The following is a 17,282-nucleotide window of genomic DNA, read 5'->3' on the forward strand; positions in this document are numbered from 1 at the left end:
GCCATCAAAAATTTGAAATCTTGCCATTTGCAGTGACATGGATGGAACTAGAGGGTATCATGCTAAGTGAAATAAGTCAGAGAAAGACAATTATCATATGATCTCACTGATATGTGGAATTTAAGAAACAAGGCAGAGGATCATAGGGGAAGAGAGGAAAAAATGAAACAAGATGAAACCAGAGAGGGAGACAAACCATAAGAGACTCTTAATCTTAGGAAACAAACTGAGGGCTACTGGATAGGAGGGGGGTGGGGGGATGGGGTAACAGGGTGATGGACATTGGGGAGGGTATGTGTTGTAATGAGCGCTGTGTATTATATAAGACAGATGAATCACAGACCTGTATCCCTGAAACAAATAATATGTTATATGTTAATAAAAAATAAATAAATAAAAAATAAATAAAGTTGGGGCACTTGGGTGGATCAGTCAGTTGAGGGTCCAACTCTTGGTTTCGGCTCAGGTCATAATCTCAGGGTCGTGAAATAGAGCCCTACATCGGGCTCCATGCTTAGCAGGGAGTCTGCTTGAGATTCTCGCTCTGCTTCTCCCTCTGTCCCTCCTCCCCGCTCTCTCTCTCAAAAAATCTTTAAAAAAAAGAAAAGCATCTAGGGGTGCTTGGGTGGCTCAATTGGTTAGGCGTCTGCCTTTGGCTCAGGTCATGATCCCGGGGTACTGGGATTGAGCCTCACATCAGACTCCTTACTTCTTGTGAAGCCTACTTCTCTCTTTCCCTCTGCCCCTCCCTCCCCCCTGCTCATGCTCTCTCTCTCTGTCTCACTCTCTCTCTGTCTCAAATAAATAAAATTTAAAAAAAAGAAAAAAGAAAAGGATCTAAAGTAAATCTGGTACAGTATCAAAATTTGGTAAAGCTGGATAGTTGGATAGTGAGTAAATGAGAGTTCATTTATTTTTCTCTTTTGTCTGTTTAAAATATTTTATTTTGAAAAGAGAAGCAGTATAAGAGTAAGGAAACACAACTGGAAAGATAGGGTTATAATCAGAAGTTACTATGAGACAGTAGATTCTTGAAGTTTAAAAGTTCAGAGGTAGAATAATTTTAGATGATGGCAGGATCAGAGTTTGCTGTGTGTGGGTGCAGTTCAAGTGGAGTAGAGGCCGTTTGGATCAGAGCTGTTTGCATTGAGAAGGTTGCAGGACTAGAGCATAGGCTGTTAGACAGTTGGTGACATGAACATTGACATCACCAAGAACCATGACTTGATTTGAGATAGACAGGGATATCAGCCAGAAGCCAAAGTGTTCAGTGAATATGGAAGAGTGACCAGATGATCCATAGTTAACAGTGACAAAGAAGAATACCATCCAAGATGGAGAAGTCATGATTTTGAAGCAATAGAGGGCAGTTGGGAGAAAGGTTTTTCTCTAAAAGAGCTTCAATGTTCCATCTTCCAGGCTCTCAGAAAAAGAGAAGGAACAAATATCTGAGCAGATGAATGCCCTGAATAAGGCTTACCATGACCTTTGTGATGGTTCAGCAAACCAACTTCAGCAACTTCAGAGCCAGTTGGCCCAGCAGACAGAACAAAAGGTACTTTTAGTTTCTTTCTCCAAATGGGAAGAGTACCTTTCAAATGGTATGAAAGCAGCTTTGCTGTTTGAGAATCATGTTCACTAGCTTTCCATGACCAATGTGACTTAATTTTTAACCTCACCATAGCAGCCATTTGTCTTGTGTTTCTTTACTGGGGTTCCATGATGTATTGGTCAGTCAAGAATACTAGAAGGCACTCATGGCCAACCCTGTAGACCCTGGTTCACCATTTCTGTTGCCTGGCATTTTGTGGCAGACCACAATTGAGGAGAACATAAATCCTGTATTATATCTGATCACAGGGCGGCAAGAGTACTCCTTCATGGCATTGTCACTCAAAAGTTGATAGCCAGAAGTTCTGAATATTGGGAAGAAAAAGCCGTGTCCTCTTCCCCCACACTTTTTTTCATATCTACTAAATAATGAGAAATGTTCATTTCCAAGCCAACTGGTGGATTAGCTGTACTGACTGAGACGCTGGTTCCCCTTACCCATAGTCATCCCATCATGTGACATCTTTACCAATTCCCACTCATGTTCACTTCCTGGACCATATGAAAATTGTCAAGTTCCTCCTGGTTGTCTTCAGTTCTTCCTGGATACCTGTGTGTATATGTAAACTTACCATATTATATACATGTGTCTTTGGGATATATATGTGTGTTTGCCTGCTTATTTCCTATGTTGTGAAGCAATGGCCAACATATGTGGGGCAGGTCAAAATTTAAGGTCATGTGGCTATCAGATTTGGTCTAGATGATGCTCAAAATGATATTCAGACAAAACATGCTTTGACTCTGGTCCTTGGATATGAAATTGATGCATCAGGAGCTAGAGTTGTAAAGACCACAAGACAGAACCAACTGATTTATTTGAGAGTAGATTTCCAAAAAGAATGTGCTGGTTTAGCATTCTCTATGTAAGGTAGCCCACTTTTAATGGCTTATTGCTTCACCATAAAGGGAGTATGTGAAAAGTTTTAACAATTGCTTGCTGAGAACACCCAGTTCTCATTTTGAAAGGTTAAAAAGGGGGAGAGAAAAAAGAAAGCCAAGCGGCCAAGCACCACTACATTGAGCATGATGTGTCCCCTGTTACTGTTCGTGTGTTTCATGTGAAGTATTGTTCTGATTAACTGACATCCTTGCTTACAAGTTTCACTAACCCTTTGGAGTTTAAGCACAAATGCACAAAAGGGAAAAGAGGACGACCTGTTTGGGGTTCTTTTTTGCAAAAAAACAAACAGTCGCATGCTGGACGCTAACCCCAAGCTTACACTGTGTGTGCGATGCGGCTGAGCTGCTCCGTAAGGCTCTCTCTCTATCTGCCCAAGGCGTGCTGCGACTCTGGTAAGTAGAAGCCTTTTATGTTTCCCTTCCTACTCTCCCTCTGCCTTGCTCTGCTTGTTTAGGTCAGAATGCCCATGTTTGGTGGGACTGAACTGGATTTCTCTGGATTATTTCCCAGCTCAGTGCTTCCTGCCTGTCCTTCAATTAAGAGACTACTGGAAGGAACAGCATGTAGTCTTTTCTCTTTGTCTAGCAACTGGCCAGACTCCAGGTCTTTCTTCAATATCAGCATCTTTGAGACTCAAGGACTCTCAGAGAAGAAATTCCAAGTTTTCAAAAGAATCTTTTCCTCTGTCGTCTTGTCTGCTTCTGAACCATCTTGACATGGATTTTGTAAAAGGGATTATTCATATATCTCAGAGGCCTATGCAGTGTGATTTTCCCTTCAGTCTCTGTAGACAGCTGGTAGATTCGCGTAACATATATTTGCTTTATACAAGTTGAACTACTTTCTAGGTCAGAACACAGGAGGGGGATAGGGAACAACACGTAATATTTTAAGTAGTGTGGAGAATTCTGTTACTCCATTATTTGAACAAATACAGTGAGATAGGGATGTGAACCAATGTGTTCCCACATTTGCCCTCTATTCTTTGTCTCTTAAAGCGTGCAACTAATTGAATTTGAAATCCTCGATATATGTCTTTAAAATCTAGGGGCAAGCAGCTTAAGGATTTTAAATGTTTCCTTACTATTTACCAATTTATTCATTAATTCAGCAAATGTTCCTAGACACTGAATGGGTAAAGTACCTGCTCTTACAGAGCTGACTCTCACTGAGACAGAATGAAATGCATTATTTAGGAGGCAGGGAAGTGATTGGCAGTTGCTACAACAACACGCTCCATGGATAAGTTCAAGAGTTAAATAAGGATCAGAAAGTAATACTGACCAAAGAGGGACAGACAAAATGATCTATAGAAAATAATGAACGTCAACAAAAGGAGGTAGGAACTTGAGAGTAATGAAAGTGTTTTAAGTGGCAAAACACTTGAATGAGTTAATTTCTGAATACCGTCATTCTGTGATAAAAGGCTTCAAAATAGGAATTCTCCTAGGAGCTGTTTTTAGGTCTTTATGCAAGGGTAACTTTGGCAATGTATAAGATTTGCCTTATTTCCTGGACTTAGGACCTAACTCTTGTGTATGGTGCAACTCTACTGACCCATCCTTCATGTTCTTCTGGATCTGATGGGGGAGGCAGTATAATAAGATTTAGAGTCAGACCTTGATTTGATTCTGGAACTCACTTATTTTGTGACCTTGGACGAGTTATAACCTCGCTGTGCCTCATTTTCTCATCTGCAAACTGAAGATTAAAATAATTGCTTTCGTAGGATTGTTGTGAGGATTAAATATCGGCACTCAGTACATGTATTAAGTGCCCCACAAGTGATAGCTGTAAGCTGGTGCTTGTACTCTCCGTTATAGCCTGGACCAGAAGAAAAGTGGCTAGTGGTCCCGGAGGCAAAGGTCCCCAGTCTGTTCCTTCCTTAACTTGCTACTTCCAGTTCCCGGGACTGATTTTACTCAGGGCCATTGCCCTGGGAGGCGCTAACAGTGGCCACTGACCATGACTGCCCCAACTGTAAAACAGCTGCTTGAGTACTACACACTGGGCTGTTTCTGGAGATGCATACCTGTTGTGTGGCTACTGGCCTACTTGAATCTTTCTTCTAATCCTGTGAACTGTTCCTGCTGAACTTACTAGCACGGAAGTACTCTTTCAAGAGTCTTCCGCATGGGTTGCTACATTGAGAAGTTGCTGTATAGAGTTGACTTCTCACTTCTGGGGAATGGTATATTTCTAGAAGAACCTTTGTGGTGATTTAGTCTTAGAAATAGTTGACCTTTCGCTTTCACTGCTTGCCACTTTGTAGAGCTTGTCACTAAGATATGCTTAATGCTACCATCCGTCAAGTAATCTGTGAACTTCTGGCCATGTTCAACATTCTGCAGTTTAGACAAATTCTTTCTTAGTATTAATGCTGCCAGGCTTTAGAGTGTTTCTTACACATTGGGGCTCATCCCAGGCTGGGTTTTTCTTGTGGTCAGAATTTGATATACTATAGTTCTTTGAATGAATCATTTCAATAGCTGGGCTTCTCTGATTCAGTTTTCTTTTTCATTTTTTTTAGGGTTGCAGAGCAGTTGCTGGGGTGATTGACCTAGGCACAGTGGAGATATTTCCCATCTTCAAAGCCATGCAAAAGGGCCTCATTGACCAAGACACAGGCCTTGTGCTCCTGGAATCCCAGGTTATCATGTCTGGCCTCATTGCCCCTGAGACCAGTGAAAAGCTCACTCTGGAGGAAGGTCTAGCCAGAAACCTCATTAACCCCCAGATGTACCAGCAGTTCCAAGAGCTACAGGATGCCCTGTCCTTAATAAGCAGGCTTCCTGAGAGCAAAGGCCTTCTTTCGGTGGTGGAAGCAATTGAAAAGAAAATAATCAGTGAGAGAGTTGGACTGAAAGTCTTAGAAGTTCACCTGGCAACTGGAGGTTTCAGTCTCCCCCCTAATAAAAGCTGCGTCAACCTAGAGGAGGCTTTTCACCAAGGCCTCATTTCTGCAAGGCTTCACTCACTGTTAGAGTCTTACCTGAAATCATCCAAGAATTTGATAGACCCCAACACAGCTGAGAAAGTCAGTTTGCTGGACCTGATGCAGAGATGTATTGTCCACCAGGACTCAGGGTTGAAACTTCTGCCTGTCAAGCAGCTGGCAGGGGGAATGGTGAGCTTGAAGTCAGGCCGGAAGGTTAGCATTTTCCGTGCAGTTCAGGAAGGCCTAATAGACAGACAGGTCACTGTCCGGCTGCTGGAAGCTCAGCTTTTTGCTGGTGGCATAGTGGATCCAAGAACAGGGCATAGGCTTACTGTGGAAGAGGCTGTAAGACATAATTTAATTGACCAAGATATGGCCTGTGCTATTCTCATAAGGCAGCTTCAGACAGGAGGCATCATAGACACCGTCACTGGACATAGGCTGACAATAGATGAAGCAGTGAACAATGATCTGGTAGCTCCTAAGATTGCCCTTGTGATTCTGGAGTCTCTTTGGTCATTCATGGGCTTGCTGTGGCCTGAATCTGGAGAAATCCTCCCAATCACAGATGCCCTGGAACAAGGTATTGTGTCTACGGAACTAGCTCATAAAATCCTTAGTGGCCGACAGCATATTAAAGCTCTGTTTCTACCAGCAAGCACAGAGGTTTGGTCCTGGAAAAAAGCAGTAGAAGATGGTATGTTGGATAAAGATCTTGTCAATAACTTAAAATCAATTTGCATACCTGATGTGATGCCCCACATGCAATTGGCAGATTCTTCAGAACGATGCAAATTGAACATTAATCCTGGAGCAGTAGGTCTGCCACGGAGCCAGAGCCGAACTGAGGGCATAGTAAGCCCTAGCGAGAAGCTGTTGTTTCAGCTGATGACTCACAGCTATATCAATGTGCGAGATGGACAGAGGCTGCTCCTTTTAGACAACGAGCTGATGGAGACACTGACAGCAAGAGGTGAATATCAAGCAAGCCCTCCAGAAGTGTTGGAAGTTGGGCATCAGAGACTAGAAACTCCTGAGGAATTACAAGAATCAGTGAATGTCAAAACCACAGAAACTTTCTGTGATGGGCTGAATGTAAGGCCATGTGAGTTCCAGCTTTCTTTTCAGAGTGAAGAATATCCTAATCAGGCAGATTGCACTGAAGCAAAAGGCAAAAGGACCACTGTAGAAATTGAAGCTTCCACTATGGAGAACCCTGAGAGAGACCTGTTTGTGGGGGAACAAAAAGTGAGAGATCCAAATGTTGATACTTTGATGGTCACAGATACAGGCAAATCAGAGTTAAAAGGGCAATTGCTAGGCACCAAAAAGGAAGAACTAACAGGAATGTCCACCAGAGAAAATGTTAGCAGGGGATTTCTCCTTATGGTACCCACTGAGGAAGCTGAAGATGTGACCTTGGTGGCAAGCAAAGATCCTTTTCCTGTCGAGACACTGAGGGAAGAATGGCAGACTCCCGGAAAGACTTCTTTTCTGTGTCAGACAGCACGAGCAAACACACCTGAAACTGGAGGGCCACTCATAAAACCCCAAAGCAAAAGGTCACAATTTCAGGTAAAGAATACTCTAGATTTAGAATCAGAACTAAGGTCTGAAAATGACATGAATATTCATACTCTAGACAAAAAGAAAAGCTTAAATAAAACATTTTCGGATAGGGATGACCATAAACAAAATCCAGAAGGACACAACACTGTAGGCGGTAGTGTGATGACTTTAGGAAAGACAGATGTGGAAGACAGTGGTCATGAAACCTCCCTGTCATACAGTCATCCTTCAGAATTGCTCCAAGAAGCTACCTTAAATACATTATCTGCACAATTACTAGATGGTGGTATCATTCACGAGCAAACAGGTCAGAAGCTCTTACTAAATGAAGCAATAGCCCGAGGTATTGTGCCCAGTCACACTGCTGTGAAACTTATGGGAAAACTGAACATGTTCCGGGGCTTCTTTGACTCTCAGACCTGCGAGTCTTTGACCACTGAAGAGGTCATTGATGAAGGTCTGATGGATGAGAAATTATTACATAATGTCCTCATGGCAGACAAAGCCATAAGTGGCGTCTTGGACCCCCGTACCCACACACTCTGCTCTGTGAAGGAAGCAGTTACAGTTGGACTTCTTGACACACAAACAGCCTCCAGAATTTTAGAGGGGCAGGTGGTGACTGGTGGAATTGTTGACCTGAAACGAGGCAAAAAGGTTTCGGTAACTCTGGCCTCAAATCTTGGCTTGGTAGACAGTGCTGACCAGACAGAACTTATAAATCTGGAGAAAGCCTCCAAAGGCAGAGATGCTGAGAAAACAGTTAGGGAGAGATTTATTAGCTTACAAATGGAAACAACTGGAATTATGGACCCTGATAGCAGAGCTCCTTTAACAATCATGCAGTCCATTGACAGAGGACTTCTGGAGAGAGAGGAGGCTGTTCAGTTGTTGACTAAGCAGGTGGTAGATGGAGGTATCATTCACCATATATCTGGAATGAGACTTTCTGTTGATAATGCCTTTGAACATGGCATCATTGATGAAGATTTAGCCAAGCAACTCAAAAAGGTTGAGAACGTAAGCCTCTGTCAGTTTTTTCACCCTGAAACCAAGGACACTGTTTCCCTTCCTGAAGCCATAAAATTAGATCTTGTTACCCCAGACTTGAAAAGAGAAATCCAAGAAATACAGGCTTTGACTGGAAGCTTTGTGGATCTCATTTCTGGCCAGAGATTGACCTTGGCAGAAGCTGAAAAAGAAGGACTGTTAACTACTAATAAAGCAATATTGTCTTCAGGAATGATGCATGGGATTATAGATCCTGAAAGTTACAGAATTGTTCCTTATTCAGAATTAGTAAAGAAATGTAAGATTGATATTGAATCTGGACAGAGATATCTAGAAGTAATTCCCTTCTCAGACATTAAAGATGAAACAAGTGACAAAGTGCTTACATTATCCCAAGCAGCTCAGCTTAGAAAAGTGGACTTTATATCTACACTGAAGGTTCTGGAAGCTCAGGCAAATACCGGGGGAATCATAGATACTGCCACGGGGAAAAGACTGACATTGGCATCAGCTTTGGAACAGAAATTAGTAGATGAAAACATGGTAAGAATTATTGCAACTCATCAGGTATTAAATGGAGGAATTGTTGACATATTTAATGATCAGAGAGTGACTCTAAAGGAAGCTGTTGAGAAAGGATTTATCAGCCCTGAACTGGCAACTATGATCCAGGTAGATACTTTAGAGTCCTGCGATCATGGGGCTCAGATTGAAAAGCAAGATGGGATTGAAGTATGTGAAATAGAGAAGGAATTTCTAAGAAAGGAAATGTTAGTTGCTTGCAATCGGACAGCTGGAATGAGTTATGGTAAAGGAGCAAGTGAGAAATTATTTGAGATTGGAAGTCAGTCTGCACAAGGAAAGGTTAAAACAAGAGTTTCTGACGGGGGGCAGGCCAAAAAGAGCAGGGAAATTTCATTAAAAGAATTGGAATACAAGGATCAAGATAAAAGGAGAACTTCTCCAGATGCTGAAGAATCTGTCAGTATCAGCATTCCTGGTGATCATAAAGATATATCGTTGGGCCAAGGTTCAGTGATACTCTCTCACCCAGAAAGTCATGATTTTAAACTCAAAGAAGCGGCTAGGGATGACTTGGAAAAAAACACAAACGAAGAGCAGGAAAACATAGAGGCACAAATGGAAATTACTTCTCATATGAAACAGTCTATATCAGGTCCAGATCCTAAAGAAATAAGAGAAAGCCAAGGAAGAATTATTTCAGAAGTGCAAGAATCAGATTATGAAACTTCAGGCAAATTGCTAAGTGAGCAGGTTATGCAGAAACCAATGAATACCAGGGAGAAAAGGAAGAGGGAGAAGAGGGAGGTGATTATAGAAGAAAGTGTCAAAACACGCAAACCAGTTCTTTCTGAAGAAAAGTTGAATCAAGAAACCACCATTGGAGCTGACCAGGGATCCAATGTAGAGAGTCCACCTGTGGAAATAAGCATAAATGAAAAGGGAGAAGAAGCTGGTAAAGAACTGGGATTTATTTGTAAAGCTGAAAACTCTTCCCCAGTGATACCCAGAGGAATTTCTGTAAATCAGGATGTTTTAACATTCTTCAAACCTAATCAGGTCCATGAAGGAGAAGTAAAAAATTTAAGCCTCTCAACTTTAAAACCGGAAGAAAATTTATCTCAAATTACTGGTGGGGCCCAGAGTGAACCATTCTCTTCTACAGCCCCAAGACCTGAAGGATTATACTACCAGGAATCAGTTGGAAAGGCCCAAGTTGCAGGCAGGTCCCAAATTTCTGAATCAAACAAACCTTTCCAAGGAACCATCAGACCGGAGACCAACTCTTGTCAAGATTCCTGTGTTACTTTTAAGACCAAAGAAACCAAAGATCTGATTTGCTCATCTAATGAATATAAAGAAAGATCATACCAGGAAATACCTTTTGACTCAACAAGAATTCTTAAATTAGAAGAAACTACAGTTTCTACAGTAGACCCAGAAGAAGTCAGTTATCTGGAATTCTCAGACAGAAAGGACTTTCATCATCAGGACAGCAGAAGTGATAGTGAAATTTGTGGAATTCTCACATCTAAAATAACAACTCAGGAAATGACTGGAGACACATTTCTAGAAATGTCAAACCCTATAGTTACAGATGTCGAAGCAGCATCTTCTAAAGGCATGGTGACTCAGGATGTTCCCAGGGTCTTAGCATCCCTTCTTTCGGAGAAACTGTTCAAAGATGGGTCTCAAAAAGAGAGGGCAGAACAACAGGATGCCACCATTAGTCCCCCTATTCCAGAGACCAGTGAAGAAAAGCCAATGCCGCTCAAATACCCTACAATAAAGATGGATGAGAAGACACCACAGGAAAAGCTCAGAGAAAGTCCTGGTGGTGAACAGATTCCCTTCATGACTACAGCTGGGGGAAGGGGAAATGAAGGTGTAAACCCAGAGCCCTCCAGAACAACTAAAGTAAGTTTCCCCATGGTGTGTCTGTATGTACATTTTAGATGTAACTAGTTTAATGCTAAAACTCCTGACTGGATACTGAATTTACGTATGTACAATTGTGTGCATACATACAGTTTCAGGGGACTAGATGATTCTCTAAGGTATAATTTAGTTTACCATCATCTGTTTGTTACACAGTTGTTAGGAAATTAGGCAGAATGTCTTTCTGAAATTTGCAAGGGTTTTAAGTTAGAAACTTAACACTGGGGGCGCCTGGGTGGCTCAGTTGTTAAGCGTTTGCCTTCGGCTCAGGTCATGATCCCAGGGTCCTGGGATCGAGTCCCACATCGGGCTCCCTGCTCGGCGGGAAGCCTGCTTCTCCCTCTCCCACTCCCCCTGCTTGTGTTCCTGCTCTCGCTCGCTCTCTCTCTGTCAAATAAATAAATAAAATCTTAAAAAAAAAAAAAAAAGAAACTAACACTGGAGCTAATATGAAATACCGGGGTGATGGTACCTATAGTTGGAATAGCTTTTGGAAGTTTTGCTAAAATGATGCTTATGGATTGGTAATTATGAGCCTCTCTTCCCTGAGGAAGTTAATAAAATCACTTTTTTTGTCTATTGATTTGAGGCAACATAAGCACATGCCATGTTTTAGTTCATCTATGTGAACTAGCTCACCCTATGTGTAGTAAAAATTTGTTTGTCTCAGTGAGACAGCCTGCTTTTAAAAGCAGGCTTAAAGGTGAATGTTCGATCTGAATGAGTTTTCTTTTTGGCTCCACAGAATGTATTTAACCGACAACTCTGTCTAGAACATGATGAGAAGCTGGTATCCTATCTCTCTCTATTACGTGACATTGAAATGAGGACCAAACAGATTAAACCTCTGGACCTAAACCTGGCAGAGCTACAGGACTTGCTGTGTCAGGCCAAGGTAGGTTCCCAGAGACTTCCTGCAGGCCCACCAGCTTGGAGGGAATAGAGAGTATTCAAGAAGAAAAACATGTTCAGGGGTGCCTGGGTGGCTTAGTTAGTTAAGCATTCTTACTCTTGATCTCGGTTCAGATCTTGAACTCAGGGTTGTGAGTTCAAGCCCTGTATTGGGCTCCATGCTGGGCATGGAGCCTACTGAAAAAAAGAAAAAATATATATTTATTTATTTAAAAAAATAAAGGAAAAGAAAACACCACCATTTAAAGGACCTCCCCCCCAAAAAAATAGATTAAAAAATTGGAGATCTCTGAAGAACATCAGGAAACACTGGTCTCACAAAAGACAAAGCAGAAGAGACTCAAGGGAGGAGTTGTAGCAGGAGTAAATACAGTAGGGAGACTGAGTGAGGACTAAAAAGGGCATTTAGTGCCCAGAGTCATTGGTAACCTTAATAAGAATAGTTTCAGTGGAGCTGTAGGGTATCAACGAGGTTCCAGTGAGAACAAATGGGAGGTTGGAAGGTGGGAGCAATTAATGTAAATCATTCTTTCCAGAAGCTTGGTGGTGCAGGCGAGGAGAGAGGTGTAGGACACTAGCTGGAGGAGATGCACTGAAAAAAGAATGTTTTGATTGGATTTTGGGGCCGACTAGGAGGAACCAATAGAAAAGGAGAACTTGAAGTTAGGAGAGAGAAGAAATGATAATGGATGACATGAGTTCCTGAGCACATAAAATTAGACAGCTTGAGAAGGAGGAAGAGGAGCGCTTTCCCTCAACCGAGGTTAAGACTTGTCACAGGATTGGAGTCACAATGAGGACAGACTGTAGAGGTTAAGCAGTTCTCTCAATATCCGGAGTATGGCCTTGGGAGGGCATCTGAAGGGCAGGTGAGGATGATGTCCAAAACTGCCAACTTTCCCACAGCTTATTTCTGGCTCCTTTGCTGAGGATCAGAATATTGTAGACGCTGAGTTAGGAAGGCTGGGTTGGGATATTTTTCTATCTTTTCCTTTTGCCTCATTGGATTTTGGAGTGGAAGAGTTTTTTATTTGTTTTTTTTTTTAAGATTTTATTTATTTGAGAGAGAGCACGTGCATGAGCAGGGGAGGCAGAGGGAGAGGAAGAAGCAGACTCCCCAGTGAGTGTGGAGCCTGACGTGGGCTCAATCCCGAGACCCTGAGATCATGACCTGAGCCGAAGTCAGACGTTTAACCGACTGAGCCACCCAGGAGCCCAGGAAGTGTCGTTCTTTTGTTTGACTTATTTTGTGTCACATTATATAAGGCATAATGACACTCTCAAAGAGATAGCAAGTTGTATTGGATAGTGCACTACACTGAGTCAGGAAACCTGAATCCAAGTCCTGGCTCCATTGCTGAGGTGGGTGACTTTAGACAAAAATAAAATAGAATGGAATAGAATAGAATAGAACAACATCTTCAAATGCTGAGGCATTGCTTCTGTAAATCTGGTATAATAATAATATCTCTTCTGCCTACCTTGAGAATTAGTGATTGTGAGAACCAAACAAACAAATGAACATACATAAAAACATTTCATAAGCTGTAAAGCAGGTGTTGGCATGAGGTGACAGAAAACTGTGTTCACAGCTGATTATAGCAAGAGTTCTAGTCTTGATTTTGGAGGTAACTCCACTTTATCCCCCCAGGTATTAGACAGGGAGCTAAAGGATCTGTCCACCTTGGTGAATCAGGAATTAGAATGTGTCAATCAGATTATCATCAGCCAGCCTCAAGAAGTCCCTGCTCAACTGTTGAAGGCTCTAGAGAAAGATGCCAAGAATCTTCAAAAGTCCCTCAGCTCTGTGAGTGATACCTGGAGTTCCAGATTCCTCCACCTCCAGAGTGCTGTGGAAGTAAAAAAGGTTGCTTCTTTTTATTCACAAAGGCTCACAAAGTCTGGGCAGGCTTGAAGATTTCCATCATCTAATTTGCCATTTGTTTCTTAGACTAGAGTGTTAAGTCAGCACGAACAGCTAGAAGGCAGTCTTCAAGATCTGAGAGCCTGGGTTGGCAGTACCAATCTTCTTCTGAACAGCGAGGAATATAGTGAGGAAACAAACACTGACAGCCTGAAACACTGCCTCCAGCAATATGAGGTAGGCTCTCCACCCATTCTCAAGTCCGTTTTCATTGTCCTTGGAGTTACATCAATTTTATTTTCCTGCAAGGCAAACCAGAACCTGTACTTCTCTTTCTTGGGAAAACTGATTTTCCATTTTAGAAATAAAGTCTGCTGTGTTTAGTTTTTTAGGTTATCATACCCTTAGAGCTTCGGTGATTATGGTTATTTCTCCTTTCAGCTATTCTCTGAGAAAGAGTCAACGGAATGGCCTATTATTATCAACTTCATCTTGTCTTTATAACCGAGCATCTAGTATCCGTCCTTTGTTTCTAATTTTACACACACCGATTTCAGGGGACTTGTTGATCCATGATTGAGAGCATGGCTTGGCAAACTTTTTCTGTAAAGGCCCAGATAGTAAATATTTTAGGCCTTGCAGGTCATACACAAATGGACCATTTCTGTATAGCCATTCACCTTTGCTGTTGAAACATGAAAGCAGCTGTAGACAGTACATAAATGAATGTTCATGGGTGTATTACAATAAAACTTTATTTATAGAAATAATGGCAGGCAGATTTGATTGCCAACCGCTGACCTAGAGAGATGCTTTTCTTCTTAAGCTTTAAATTAATGGATTCTTTTTATAAGTTAGTGAGAGAAAAGTAAACCCTGAGATACTCATGAGCTGAGGTGTTTCTTCGCTGCCAACATTGTTCTTTGTTTTGGTTACACTTAATATAATACCAGATATTACTCCCACAGGTTTATCCACCCTCTGCTATAGATAGCACACTCCTTACATTCTTTCTAAAGTCAGAGCACAACTAAAGATGCCCTCTCCTTCTGTTCTCTCCTTTTTCCCCAGTCTTAAAAGAAGCAGACATGATTTGTCCATGGTCAGCCTTCTTGGATGCAACCCATCCCTTTTTGTCTTGCAAGAGTTGACCTGCCATCTTCATTCATGCCTTTTCCTCCAAATCTATCATTAGGCGAGTGAGTTGCCTTGAGAGTATTAAATAAAAGCAAGAGTGAATAAAATTCCTGTGACACAGTATATGATATAAAAACGCAGAGCATCTTATGCATGGTTTCCTCCCTAGTTATAACTTAAATGAATGCCCTAATGGGAAGACAGCCACAGTCTAAGTCTTGTTTTCCTAATGACAGTTTCCCAAATCCATTCATCACAGATGAAGAAAGACACTTAGCTTGATGATAAATATGCAAGAAGCCCCTTCTCTCTGCTCTGCAGGATTGCTGACTACCCTCAGTTTCAGAGCTATAGGGATCTAGATTATCTTAATTGTTTTTATTGCATCCAGTGTTAAATAGCTGATGACCACTAAATGTTTGTGGAAAAAATGCATGCTTTTAATTGTCTTAAAGCAGATAAATTCTAGTGTTAGGTAGGTATATATATGTAACTGTTATATAAGAAAGTCTGACTGTAATCTTTTACACCCTTAAAATGTGTAAGCAACATTATTTACTCTAAAAATCATGTATTAGTGAACTGCAAATAAATTGAGTACTTCCCCACTTCTGGCCTTCCAGTAACTCACTGCTGGACAAATACAAATAGATATTTGATCTAAGACTATACAATTAGGCCGATCTATCTCAGACCAGAAATTCATGATATATTTTCCAAACGTTAAAAAAAATTTTTTTTATAGATACCCTGAGATTAGCAGTAGTATAATTCTATTAACATAAATCATTAAAAATTTACTGCATTTGGAGATCAGGGTCCAGTAAAGAAAACCTAATTGTAATATATGAGGAGTTTAGAGAGACCAGAAGTGAGATTTCCCGTGCTGGTTTGGCCCTAGAAATGATCAGTATCAATGATAAAAATACAGCAAATTAACCCCCCTTTATTTATGTTGACTCTTTGATTAAAACCAACAGCTTCTGCTTTGATAGAGAACCAAAAGTTTTATTTTTTTTCATTTCCTTACTTAGGATTTGAAGCAGCCCATGGCTGAAAGGAAATCTCAGCTGGATGCTCTTGCTTTTGATATTCAGTTCTTTATCTCGGAGCACGCGCAGGACCTATCCCCTCAGCAGAACCGGCAGATGCTGAGGCTTCTGAATGAACTGCAGAGGTCCTTCCAGGACCTTGTGGAGCAGACCGCAGCTCAGATGGATGCCTTGCAGGGCCATTTTCAACAAATGGAGCAGGCAGCCCAGGTCAAGGTCAGACTGAACCAGCGGCTGGGCTCACTTTGTCTTTTGGGGTATCCTCTCTATCCTTGAGATTTCTGGCCAGACTCCATCTGTCATGATTCCTGGAGCCTGCGTTGACCAGTTTTTGAAATTTCATGTCCTCTAGACCAGTTTGGTTCTGGTCTAGGAGGCAGCTATTCTGGCTGTATTTCTTGCCATGTTTTTGGTTTTATGTGTGTGTGTGAGAGAATGTGTGTGTTTACGTGCGTATGTATGTGCAAGTATTTTCCTTTTAGTAAGACTCGACCCTCACTGTGTCTCATCGTGTCTGACTTCCAAACAAAAGCTACATCCCTCGCCCTTATTTCTCCTCCTCTCTTCCTCAGCATTCTTTTGTGGGCCATTAGGAACAGTTAGGTACTCTGAGCTCTTGAGAAGAATGGTTCTGAAATGACTTTTATTCTGAAGCTTTTCACATGATTAACAGTAATATTCCTTGACCGCCTTCAAACAGCCAACAACGAAATTTTTATTAGAATCGTATTAATTTTTTAGCACTTTTTAAATCATGATTAGTTTCTAGCACCTTTCTTCACACTGTGATGCCAAGTGCTCATTCAATTATGGAAAACAGGGTCTAGAACCGGGTGTTAACATTTTGAAAAGAAACCATCCTACCCCACCGTCTGTCACAACCCTTTTCTTGCAAAACTCAACATAACTGCATTGGTGGTAACATCGTAACCTAAGAATACCAAGAATGGTGCTTAGGCATTTTTGCTGTTGGAATAGTAAGTTGGAGCTCAACAAGATGATATTAGAATGTCATTATCACCAGCAATCTGTCTCAGGGTCACCTTTATTAAATATTGTGCAAAGTTGAATGGAGCTTTTTTGAGTTAGGCTCAGTGGAAATTAAGTTAGTCAATTCCGTATGTCCCCCCATTACTGCTTGTTGTTCCACCTGTATTGAAATTGAAACAAAATACTGATTCAACCCTTTAGGTTACTTTCCAAACCTGAAAATTTGCAATATCCTCACTTGGGAATGTATATAGCATGGTGTAGTCTGTGGATAATTAATGAAATAGCATTGGTCTGAGCCACTTTAAGACACAGCCCGGATCCAGGGTAGGCCCCTGAGCTGCAGCAGGTGGTAGAACTGCATGTGAACATTCTCTCTGAGCACATAATTAATTCCACAATGTTTATTAACCTTGTTATTGTCAGAAATGCTCTGCTTCTCTCTATATTTGCCCTGAATGCATGTGTATGTCTGTGTGTTAACTTGTTTGCTTTGCTTTTTTCAGATTCAGTCTGCACCCATCCTAACCCATGAAGATCCCGTTTTACAGCTGAAGAGCTCTTAGGAGTTCTCTTCCAGCGCCCTTCTATTTGTCCTAAAGAGGGGGAGAGAGGGCCAGTGTGGGCACCTGTTTGTAAGTGCAGGTGACTAAAACACCATCAGAAGGTAGAAACTGGTGGACAATGGTTCTAGAAGGATGGTCAGGAGAACACATCATGCTCAATGGCTCAATTAGGTGCTTCAGTGTCATGCAGCCGAGATGAGATTTGGAGAAAGGATCAGGCACAGAAACATATTCCCTCCCTCCCGTGGGCCTGGCTTTTGTCTTTGAT

At 41.6% G+C, this 17,282-nt stretch overlaps 1 protein-coding gene across 21 annotated transcripts in view; it reads left to right on the forward strand.

The window, feature by feature from the left end:
- MACF1 (microtubule actin crosslinking factor 1) overlaps window positions 1-17,282 on the forward strand; it is a 338,282-nt gene that overhangs the window by 208,590 nt on the left and 112,410 nt on the right. For 19 of the 21 annotated variants that reach the window (XM_081818157.1, XM_081818158.1, XM_081818155.1 and 16 more), the window contains 6 exons: window positions 1,420-1,555; window positions 5,046-10,472; window positions 11,239-11,388; window positions 13,057-13,272; window positions 13,357-13,506; window positions 15,441-15,674. In XM_081818157.1, coding sequence (XP_081674283.1) covers window positions 1,420-1,555; window positions 5,046-10,472; window positions 11,239-11,388; window positions 13,057-13,272; window positions 13,357-13,506; window positions 15,441-15,674 — 6,313 coding nt within the window. The remainder of the gene's footprint in view (window positions 1-1,419; window positions 1,556-5,045; window positions 10,473-11,238; window positions 11,389-13,056; window positions 13,273-13,356; window positions 13,507-15,440; window positions 15,675-17,282) is intronic. The other 2 variants (XM_081818154.1, XM_081818156.1) reach the window with 1 other exon arrangement.

The sequence above is a fragment of the Leptonychotes weddellii genome, chromosome 4, assembly GCF_054177405.1.
Source record: "Leptonychotes weddellii isolate Sample4059 chromosome 4, ASM5417740v2, whole genome shotgun sequence".
In the NCBI taxonomy this organism is placed as follows: domain Eukaryota; kingdom Metazoa; phylum Chordata; class Mammalia; order Carnivora; family Phocidae; genus Leptonychotes; species Leptonychotes weddellii.